This window comes from Asterias rubens, chromosome 2 (assembly GCF_902459465.1).
Source record: "Asterias rubens chromosome 2, eAstRub1.3, whole genome shotgun sequence".
Lineage (NCBI taxonomy): Eukaryota > Metazoa > Echinodermata > Asteroidea > Forcipulatida > Asteriidae > Asterias > Asterias rubens.
In genome coordinates, this window is record NC_047063.1 from 11,369,045 (window position 1) to 11,381,132 (window position 12,088).

The following is a 12,088-nucleotide window of genomic DNA, read 5'->3' on the forward strand; positions in this document are numbered from 1 at the left end:
TCATTGCACTCAATAAATCAGGAGGAAGAGCGTAAACATATTATTTATTTGCTTATTATTATTTATACAACAATTTACATGAAAATTACAAAAATTCTCGCTCAAAACATCAAATCTAAAAATCACAAGGGATTTCATATATATCCAGATTGTTTTTTGGTCATAAGACTCAATTGCCACTTACTCGGTGGTTAAGGGGGGGGTCATGGAAACCCATCTGAGTGTACATATGGAAATTATTGAAGTCATATCTTTGGTCTGTTAAAGTCATGGGAAATTGTGAAAATGTGTCAAGCTATTTACAAGTCAAGGATTGGGGTACTTGAAACACCGCTATGGTTTGTTCAATTTATTTATTGGGTCAAGTAACACAAATTGCTGGATGACCTGCAGAAATGTAACTAGGTGTTAAAAAGAAATGTCTCAAGTGTTTTTTTCTCTTCTTCTCCTTCAAAAATTGTAAGAATTTAAAATGTAGGGCCTATGGAATGGTTTCAATGATGCTGCAGTACAATGTAGTGTGGTTCACGATGAAGATTTGTAAAACTAATAGGCCTATTGAAATAAATTTCAAATTTCACAAGGTTCAAACTCTCACATATTTGCACAGGTCAAGCTCTGTTGATTTTAATTATTGTACTGACAAAAAGAATGCACTGAATTTCTTCTTAAATGTGTACTGGTAGCTCAAACGAATACAAAATATGAATATTTCTTTGTCAGTTACTCATCTACAGGGTGTAGTTAATTTTCCCGAGCTAGGCCGATTAGCTAACTGAGTCTTAAATATTTCTGGGGCTACAAATGTTGATTCCCCGGGTATGCGTGTACTACAACTTTGTTGTTGTAGCGATCAGCAATGTCCATCGCTACATAAAGAATGCGTAATTTAGACACCACTCTAGGCCTACCCTCATTATAGTCAACCAAAGTATGACCCTTTGAGTTTGACCCAACAAGTAAAGAAGCCTGGTCTTTGACCTCAAGTGTAATAAAAACAGCTCCCCATGTAGAAAACAATAAACACTACCCATGTCAGTAAATAATGATGATGATGATTTATTGTCCTGCGTTAAACCAATGGCATCCTCGGTAAACCATGGCTGTTGTAAAACAAGGTCTTATATGTATGTAGATGTATCATTGGCAAACTAACTTTGCATGTTTAAAGCTTGGTTCATACTTCCTGTGAATGCGAATACAAAGTGAATTTTATTGTCACAGGGCAGTTTTGTAGCAAATGTTTCACATGAAATGAGCACTAAGTCAACTGTTATATTCATTGCGATGTTGTGACGTCAAAAATTGTGTGGCATTCACAGGAAGTCATACTCGAATTTGATAGGTTTCCCTAGATTTCCCTGTTTTTCAGAAAGTTTTATATCAACTACATGTAGATTAGTGCTTATTATTTACAGCGACTTGTAGACTATCATTTGGTGAAGTTTGGGCTTATTTGATGTGTCATATTCTCAAGAGAACACCACATATTTAGGCTACTTAATTGCTCATTCATGAGAAAATGATCTATAACTATACATTGTAGCACCAATACTTGAAGGTTTAGCAAAAATGATAATATGCCTACAATGAACAAACAATTCAAGATATTTTGTACAGAAAAAACTCCCTTTTTATCGTACAGTGAGTACCTTTTGAGTTGATGATTAACTGTATGATTTACAGACTTCATTAGTATTGGAGTGGCTACTAAACACAGCACTGACCTCCTTGTGTCACATACCATCCCAGCTAGCCAGACAAACACCCAATTACCCCTACATTGATTGACCAGCTGTCATGGTGATAAGACCCTAGTTAGAATATCCTGGTATGTGGCCTATTAACACCTTAGACCACCATTACACACAGACAGATGGTAACCTCATGAGGTTACACAAATCCCTGTGTTTCAGAATGTGAGCTGTTCAGTGATAAAACTAGTATCTTACTTAAGAATTGAACTATGGGGGGGGGGACACCTTTGGTATGTGTCAGACCAGTATTCTCACTTGGTGTATCCCAACACACAATTAATCCCTGTTTTTCAGAATGTGAGCTGTTCAGTGATAAAACTAGTATCTTACTTAAGAATTGAACTATGGGGGGGGGGGGGGACACCTTTGGTATGTGTCAGACCAGTATTCTCACTTGGTGTATCCCAACACCATAAAAAAACAGTATTCTCACCTGGTGTATCCCAAAATACTATACATAAAATAACAAATCTGTGAACATTTTGATCCAATTAGTCATTGAAGTTGCAGGAGATAAAATCAAAAGAAAAAACACCCTTGTTGCACAACTTTGTGTCCTTTCAGTTGTATAATATAAGGCTTGAAGTCTTTTAATATTTGAGTGAACACAGGTACATTACTTCAGAGGGAGCCGTTTCTCACAATGTTTAATACTATCAACAGCTCAGTTATAGGCCCTACTGGTAATTATTTTGAATAACTACCAATAGTTTCCAGTGCCTTTAACTTTAAAGCAGTGCTTCAATGTAAGTGACTTTCACTGCATCGTTCCTATGAAATCATCATGGCGTCAGATTTAGTGTGACAAAAGTGGGCCTCTTGTTTGAATTACATGTATGAACTCTGAACAAGTGTATTACGATTGCTATACCGTTCTTCTGTTTACAAGGCTGCCAATCCAAAACTGTATTATGGTTTTGTATTACTAGGCCTATATGGCAACCATCCCATGTAGGATTTTTCTTGCAATCCAGGTGTTACATTTCAACAAAACCATGTTTGCAAAAAAAAAAAGAAAAAAAGAGAAGAAAAAAAAAGAGAGAAAGAAAAAGAAAAGAGAGAAAAGGGGGGCCTTCCACTTAATTAAACGTCCTTCGGCGGCCTCTCTTTCCATCGCACTTTCAAAAACCATTCCTCAATTACTGTGTAGCTTACATGTATGCCGCCACTTAAAAAACCTCCCAACAAAGTCAAAGACATATAATTCCAAGGGTATCACATATCCTATAAATCAATAAGGCCAATGGTGTGGAATCGTTTGCAATATCATGGTTTTTAAGGAGGGTAGAGGGTAGCTGGTATATGAAGTGGTAAAACCCTTATAATTGATAATGAGTCTCCATACAACTACAGTTATAAATGTTGAATAAGGCGGTTAGTTCCGTTATCAGTGAGTCACGCTTTTATCAGGAACCGCTCTCTCAATAAAATAAAAAAAGTGCATCTTTTGGGAGCCTTTTAAGCATTCAAGTGTGTGTGAAATGTCTGCATGTTGAACCCATCATAAGGATGAATGATCATGATAAATATTGTTGTACAAATGATTGCAGTTGATCACCCAGTAGAGAATTAGAAAGGGAATGACATTCAGATGACAGTATATTTTGTCAAGTGCTGTGTGCAAGGAAGAGATGGATCTTTTGGCTTCTGTTTTGCTTGAAAACCTTTGATAAATCAACCTGATTAGTCACAATGCAATTTCAGCAAATGATCATGGTGTTAAGAAGTAATTGTAAGTAGTAAATTTGCAGGTACAACCATGTATAAAATCTCTTTTGAGAGGAGATCATGGTGTTCTTCTTTTCAGACCCAAGACAGTTCCATACACATTGAATGCTCTTGGAGAGGCAAGACTGTTCCAAAGATGGCTAGAAAGTTCCAATGCTTGAACGAAGGGCAATACTTTGAGCAAAATTACCCTTTTATGGAACCAACTTGGCAAAGAGCAACACCACAAGCTTTAAATGGATTTCTATCATCATCTACACGGTCTGCTACAATTGATTTGTTTACATTGGCCTAGATTTTGTCTGTATTATTGCACCATCCTGCAAATATAAATTCCCAATGTCTTTCAAGTCTTAAAGGCAGTGGACACTATTGGTAATTGTCAAAGACTAGCCTTTACAGTTGGTGTTTCTCAACATATGCATAAAATAACAAACCTGTGAAAATTTCAGCTCAATCGATCATCGAACTTGCGAGATAATAATGAAAGAGAAAAACACCCTTGTCACACAAAGTTGTGTGCATTTAGATGGTTGATTTTGAGACCTCAAGTTCTAAATCTGAGGTCTCTAAATCAAATTCGTGGAAAATTACTTCTTTCTCAAAAACTATGGCACTTCAGAGGGAGCCATTTCTCACAATGTTTCATACCATCAACCTCTCCCCATTACTCGTCACCAAGAAAGGTTTTATGCTAATAATTATTTTGAGTAATTACCAATAGTGTCAAAAGAGAGGGAGGGGACATTTAAATAAATGTCTCCTCCCTCCCCCATCCACATTTATTCAAATTTATTTGGTTTCCCCAAAGTACTTGTTGAGATAGCTTATACTATGTGTACCAATCCATTTCAATCCCCGTCAACATATGTTTCCAAGAAGTCCGAGAAAAAGAAAATCCCCCAAACTGAAGGAAATCATTTTAAAGTCTTGGAAGATCAAACTGTGAGATGATCGTTGCATTCCTTTGGAGAGTACATTCATCACGTCTTGAATGTATCAGGTTTCAGTCAGGTACATGACCAGTAACTGATTGAAGGGATCAGAAACGATTGATATTTTTCATATAAAATACGACAAGGTTTTTTTCCGATTCCGGTTTCTGTAGAAACGATTCAATGTTTTAAAATCAGCTGGCCTACGGTAATTGAAATTGCCATTGCACTTATAATTACGTTTCAGCTGTTTATAAGAATTCTGTTCACCTTTCAGGCCTTTTTTGTGGTCTGAGATTAAAGTCCATTTCAAAAGATTTCTACCCAAAGAAAAATGCATTACCACAAATAGGCATATGTTGGCAGATCTGTGGGGCAAAACCTGTAACTATACGTATAAGTGCATAGCAAATTTAATTTGGCCTCAAACTAAAATTAAAGATACAAAGTGTAGAGACTTGTGTAATGTTTCATCATTTTTTTTAAGTATTTTTTTTTGGTATAAGATACACTGTTTGGACATGAAACACATATCGCACATACAAAAAACGGACATGATATTCTTCCTACTTTTGTCTGATTTACGTTTTGTTTTGTTGCCGTTGGAGAAATTAGAAAAACTGTGATTAAATAGCCTTAAAACTTTAGTCAAGCCTACATCATACGAACATCCAGGTTAGCTCTTAAACTGAATAAAATTGTCCCATTTTTTTCCCAAGGACCACATATCATGCATGATGAAAGGGAACTTTAAGTACATGTATGTACAGTGACAACGCCACGAATCTGTTTTAACATACTGTGTAAAGTGCATTGGGGGAATATAGCACCTTGCGACACTAGATGTTGATTATCAAATCGATCTTACAAGAGTGTACTGTGTGCATAGAGAGCCCCCCCCCCCGGACAGCTTTGGATGCTACTTGAGGAGATAAGATAATTCTTAAAGCTAAAACACAGAAAGAGTAAAATTCCTGCCATGGGACAAAAAGAGGGGGAAAAAACAAAGAAGAAAAATACCTATCGGCTAATTTTGAATGTACTTGCAAGGGCAATTTCTATGTCATTGGCAAGCTTTTAGTTTCCCGTCAGCTTCACCCTGCAGTAGGTAAACTTACAACCACTTCATCAGGTCTTGGATTGTAGGGAAGAAATTTGCAATTCCAACCGACCGAGGAGAAACAGTGAAGATGAAGGGGAAGATGAGGAAGGGACAAGAAAAAAAAAGTCTTGTGCCGAAAGCTATTAAAATGACAGGCAAGAAGGACGAGAGGGTGGGATTTGTAAAGCACCCGAAGCGAGCATAATTGTCTGAGGGAAAAATGATCGCTCAAAATCAACACCTTTTGCCTTGACGGGTTCTACTGGCACTTATGGTTTTATCACCCGTCCCTCATCTTGGTCTCATTCCTTTGTATCATTGGTGAGCATCTTGGAGACATGTTTTTATCACACCTCCCATGTTGCTCTCCCTCCCTCGCAACTCCCTTGATCTGAAGCTTCTTATGAATCCTTCTATAGACGTCTTCTTGTTAGCCTGGTTAAAGGCACTGGACACTATTGGTAAATACTCAAAATAATTGTTAGCATAAAAACTTTACTTGGTAATGAGTAATGGAGAGCTGTTTATAGTATTTAAAGGCAGTGGACACTATTGGTAATTACTCAAAATAATTATTGGCATAAAATCTTTCTTGGTGACGAGTAATGGGGAGATGTTGATGGTATTAAACATTGTGCAAAACGGCTCCCTCTGAAGTGACGTAGTTTTCGAGAAAGAAGTAGTTTTCCACAAATTTGATTTCGGACCTCAGATTTAGAACTTGAGGTCTCGAAATCAACCATCAAAACGCACACAACTTTATGTGACAAGGGTAGTTTTTTTCTTTCATTATTATCTTGCAACATCGGTGGCCGATTGAGCTCAAATTTTCACAGGTTTGTTATTTTATGCATATGTTGAGATGAAGGCTACTCTTTGACAATTACCAATAGTGTTCTCTGCCTTTAACACATTGTGAGAAACGGCTCCTTCTGAAGTAACATAGCTTTTGAGAAAGAGGTAATTTCTCACTCAAATATTAAAATACTTTAGGCCTGGTGATGATGGGAGAAATATAGTTACTCTTGTTTCCAATATTTACCATTTTCTTTGGAAACTATTGTTTTCTGTTAGAAGTCAACTGAAGCCAAGAGTTTAAACAAACTGACAGGGGAATCATAAAACTTAACGGCGACTGAGATGATTTATGGAAATGTTATTCAATGTTTACAGTCTTAAAGTACCAGACATATGGTATTTAATCTAAGATACTTAAACAATTTAAGATACTTAAATACAAAGACGGATTGAACAGCTGTGGTTTTAAGTGTCTCATAGGAATTTTTTGATCCTGTATTCTTGCAGCATTTTACATGCATGAACATAAACAGCCACATGTACTATATATATATACTATAAATGCACAGACATGGGTTTCATTTTCGACTATACACAAATTCACTAGACATAAAAAATACAATCTTAAAGCACAAATACTTTTGCAGGCAAAGCGAAAAAGTAACCAACTGGTTCCTATCAGAAAAATTTAACTGGCAGTTAGAAGGGAAAACGTTTATTGTTTGAAAGTCATGCCATTGCAAAGGATTACAAAAGACATACATGAAATCGTGCAAATATTCACTTGTGTAGAAAAAGCAAGACTCCATCAGGATGGGGGCTAGAAATGTTATCTCTTCATTTTAAATAATTTGTGACACACAAATAGGCTCACACATGTTCATGTAGTATTCATGTAGAAGATTGAAAGGTTTTTATTTCTACAATTACAATGTCTCTACATACCTTCAGGTTATGCATACATGTATGTGACCAACACCTGGGCCGTGACACATACATGCACGTACATTCTCATGTAAACTTGGCTGCAAGTTTGCAAACATGAGTCTTTCAAACACAATTTGAAGAACAACATGAGGGAGAAAATGGATGAACTCATTAAACAAATGGTTGTAATTCCAACTGCGAGCGAGCGGTCGAGAGACATCTTTCCCGGGTAGATTCATCTTTCCCTGGTAGATTCGTCTTTCCCTGGTAGATTCTTGACTACTATTTACACTGTGTGTCATCGCTTAGGATTGATGGTATCCTGGGTGCGTGGGGTCGCTGTGTCATCATATGCTATCTTTGAGAAATAGTCCTCTGTGTTAATAAATAAGAGGGTCTACTTGGAAACATGGTCAGGGGTCGATTTCACAAAGAGTTAGGACCAGTCTTAACTTGGGACTAGTCCTAGGAGATGTACAAATTGCATGGATAGTCCTAAGTTAGGACGAGTAACTGGTCCTAACTCGAGATAAGACTAGTCCTAACTCTTTGTGAAATCCACCCCTGGAATATAGACGTTGTCATGAGTCAAAGGCGGTAACTGAATTGCTATTTAGGCTACAGCTGCAGTTGTTACTGAGGGTGTTGCTCAGGACATCATATACTTCAATGTATGATGAAGTAGTGATCCAGCTGTGCTCTGTACCTGTTGCTGTTACCACCCCTGCCTCATACTTTACGATTGCCTCCATGTCCCCTGGTCATTGCCTTGGTGCCCTTGAAATGCTCTAGTAGAAGCTTACAATTTCCTCATAGGGTGCAATTTACCAAGGAGAAAATACCTTGGTGCCCATGCCCTTTCAAAAATGAAGCATACAGGCCTGACCACCGCTCCGGACATGGTCTTATACCGGAATTTGCTTCGAACTGCTGTATGCATAACGTGTACAATGGACATAAACTACAAGTAAATTTACATGTACTTTACATACTGTAAATACAGATAATTGAAGACATAGTGCTACAGCGAAATCAATGATTTTTGTTCAGCTGTTTCAAACTATTTGCATCATGGTATAACCATAGAGCTACACTATAAATGATCTTTCAATTTCAAAGATCTGCTTAACATTCAAATTTGTTGATTTTTAACCATTCGCCATTCACCAGTCTTGCTATGTGTTTTTGGCATAGCATAATTTGTAAAGTACAATTTTCTGTTTGACAACTGTCTGAAACGTGATGATGTTGTTATATGTACCTTTCCCTTTAAGCTTGGCAAACAGCTTTATTTGTCACCGAGTTCTATAATCCACTTTACATACATGTACACTACAAGAAAAAAAAATACACCAATATCAATTTCACAATATTATCAAAAGGATAATCCCAGATTAACATTATATGGAGCGGGTTAGGCCAAGTGAGGGGTGATCAATTCATATTTATCTTTTCAGTTTGATGGTATGATTTTAGGTTTCCATTCATGGCTTTCTGTGATAAATATTATCATTGGAATATGTTTTATTGGAAGTTTTGGGGAACGGCAAAATACCATACAGGCACAGAGCTTATTCAATGTATGATGACTGTAGTGGTGTGACGTTGGACATCTAATATTTCAAGTATAAACAGGCGTATTCTGTTTAAATTGTAACTCTGAAAGAAAACCCAGTAAATTTCAAGTTATAAGGCAAAAGCCTTAAGTGCCCGCCCTTTCTTTTTAGAGGTTGCCTCTCCTTTTTGAGATCGGAAAAAAAGAGGAGAAAAAAAAAAGAAGAAAAAAAAAAAAGGGGGGATACATTTTAACGATCTCAGACAACAAAATAAATTTGCCAGCCGGTTGTCTTTAAAAATGTGTCGGCAGCCATTTTGTAAAAAGAAATGGCACTCCTCGTTCCTTTTTCAAAAAGGCAGGACGCTAAACATGTTTTTTCCCCCCCTAAACCAGAAGGGAACCTTTCACCATACCTTCACACACTTCAAATTATTTTGATTGTATTTTTCACTCCTATTTTTTTTTTTTTTCCCAAGGTCCGAACTGTGAATTTGACTTCAGCGAGGGACGATGCACGGACAATCTCTGTAAGAACGGAGGGTCTTGTCGTAACTTCCTGCTGGGTGGGTTCGAATGTGTCTGTTCTGGACCAGAGTTTGACGGACAGCTTTGTGAGATTCGAACGCGGAACTTCCCCGAAAGCTCCTTCCTGATGTTCCGGTCATTAAATCGACAAATCCGGTTTCAGATGTCATTAAGGTAAATATAAAGAATACACCAGAGTTTTAGTTTGGTTTTACCCTTATGTATACAGATGTGTGTAAGCACTGTAGGCCTACACTCAGTACTTTCCCAAGTTCTGTGAAAACAAAATCACAGGCATATTCCTTGGGTGGGATTCAAACCCACAACCCTTGCAATTCTAGAGAAGTGTAGTCTTTCCAACTAGTCGACCGAGATTTCTCGGTAGCTAGAGGCAATCCTATGTTCTAGCAGCGGGTACCGCAACAATTTCATAGATTTTTATAAGAGTGTTTATGAGAAGAGCGGAGACCACAAGCAGTGTCTTGCCACTGTCGCTTGTCTTGCAGAAACGTTTTTTAGTTGCACACTGGAAATGTAGGAGAGCTTCGTGCCACACCCTTACGGCTAATCAAACTTAGGGATGCAAATTTCTTTAGTTCTTCTTTTCAGTAAAAAAGGTTAAGATCTTTATAACTCAAGTTATAAACTTTCTTGAATTTTTTTCTTTTTCAGTTTTGCCACCAAGGTGGATAACGGCCTTCTCTTCTACAACGGCCGCTACAACCAGAAGCATGATTTCATCGCTCTGGAAATAGTCAACGGGCAGGTCCGCTTCCTGTTCTCGGCCGGCGAAGTTACTAGCGTCGTGACCGCATCCATCCTTGGTGGCGTTAGCAACGGTGAATGGCATAAGGTGATGGTGGACTACCATGAGAGGGTGAGTCTTTGTGGTGGTCTGTCAGTCTGTCTGTCTGTCTGTCTGTCTGTGGTACACTCTTTAGCTGTCAGCCAAATGTGCGACCTGCATGCTTCTGGATCAGCAGCCAATTTTAACGAACTGCTAGGATGAATCCTATCTGAGTTAGGACGAGTATTTAGGATGGAGTTAATGCGTCCTAATTGCTATGGTTACGGAACTTAACTCGTCCTAAGAATAATGCTAAGTTAGGCGGAGTTATGTGAAATTCGACAGCTGGATTCTCACCGCTCTTATTAGATCAAAATGCTAAGAGTGGGTGTGCGCGGTGTGGTTTTTACTTGGTAAGGTGTGTTGGAAACGGCTCCTATAAATATGATTCCAGTCTTTAGCTGTTTGGGGGAAGTGTGTATACTTTCCATTTCACTGATAAGGTTTCTAAACTTTTGACGGTGCCCAAATGAATGATCTTAATTTTGAAAGAATAAAAAGGCCTGGTATATTGTGCTTCTTCAAACATTTATGAAACAAAGATAATAAATGGACCAAGCAGGAAAATCCATCGCTATCCATCTAACCAAATCCTGAAACTAGTGATGAAGAAGTTTTAATACTTGAACTGATTTGTTCAGGTTTGGAAATAAATGGAGGCCACTGCCTCCATTGCATGGGTCTTGGCCTTGGTGCCCCTACAGAAGTTTCCCATAGCCATGGAAGTGCGAATTGCAAAACGAAAACAGCCTTGCCCTCTCAAAGATGAAAATCCAGCAGGCCTGTTTTGTCTGTTTTTGGTTCTAAAATTTACTGAGCTTGAATACATGTTGCATCATTGCTTTTTAGTACTAGTGCGTTTGTCATTAACACGAACAACATAAAGTCGTTACATGTGCCGCACCTTCCCTTTCCATAACAATACAAAGTGATCTGTATTATGATGAGGCCACTGAGTCACATTCAAACCGGAACAAGATCTGTAAGCCTTTACGACAAAAATGTACTCTTGATGTTTTTTTCTGATTATTTGACATGGTCTGATGGCTATGGGCCCGAAGAGCCACTGCTGTTCTGTAGTAATAATCATGTGTACCAAGTGCCCACAGCATTCCTGATTTACTGTCTGTCAGTCTGTCTGTCTGGTTTGAGAAAACAAAATGGAACAAAAATGGATTTTTGTTTCATTTGCCTGAAACAAAAGGGAACTCCATTACCCAAGAAACAAATAAAGAGGAAAACTAATGTAGAATAAGTAAACAACATATGAATAAACAAAGCCACAAAACAACAGGAAACACCAGAGTGTCAACAAAGCAAAGTTCAAGAATGACGATAAAAATAAATAAATAACAAAATACATATTGCTGGCTTTTTTGCTCAGGTTTTAAGTTATTAGTAATCTCCCCTTGTTAATTTGGATTTTCTTTTTTTCTTCTTAATGAACACAAAGAAAAAATCATTTACTAAATTGTACTTATTTCTTTGAAGTACATGTAGACTAAAGCCTTCTATTCATACTTATGTACAATGCTAGAGCATGATGAAAAAGGGAATTTTCTTAGAATTCATAGCATACGAAAATGTTGGAATGTGGCCCCAAGCTAGCGGTATATTTAGAGCCAAATTTACCGCATGAATGTAATTATTGCACCTGATGTGGTTTCATCCAACTTGATAAAAGCGCAGCTGAACAAATTACCAAAGTAAACTCAGCGGAGGAAAAATTCAACATTCTCTCAGACTGGGCATCCGCCTTGGGGGCAAGACCACTATTTATTTATTTTTTAGAAAAGGGAATTTTATTTTAGTTTGTATCGGAACATTTAATAGATGGAATTTTCTTTGGGGTTAAAGAATATAAATGTTTGGTTTGACCGTTGTGTGTTATTATCACTTTATATTCTGTGA

At 37.6% G+C, this 12,088-nt stretch overlaps 1 protein-coding gene across 4 annotated transcripts in view; it reads left to right on the forward strand.

Moving 5' to 3' along the window:
* LOC117307058 (cadherin EGF LAG seven-pass G-type receptor 1-like) overlaps positions 1-12,088 on the forward strand; it is a 74,469-nt gene that overhangs the window by 12,462 nt on the left and 49,919 nt on the right. For all 4 annotated transcript variants that reach the window (XM_033791703.1, XM_033791701.1, XM_033791704.1 and 1 more), the window contains exons 2-3: positions 9,282-9,504; positions 10,003-10,207. In XM_033791703.1, coding sequence (XP_033647594.1) covers positions 9,282-9,504; positions 10,003-10,207 — 428 coding nt within the window. The remainder of the gene's footprint in view (positions 1-9,281; positions 9,505-10,002; positions 10,208-12,088) is intronic.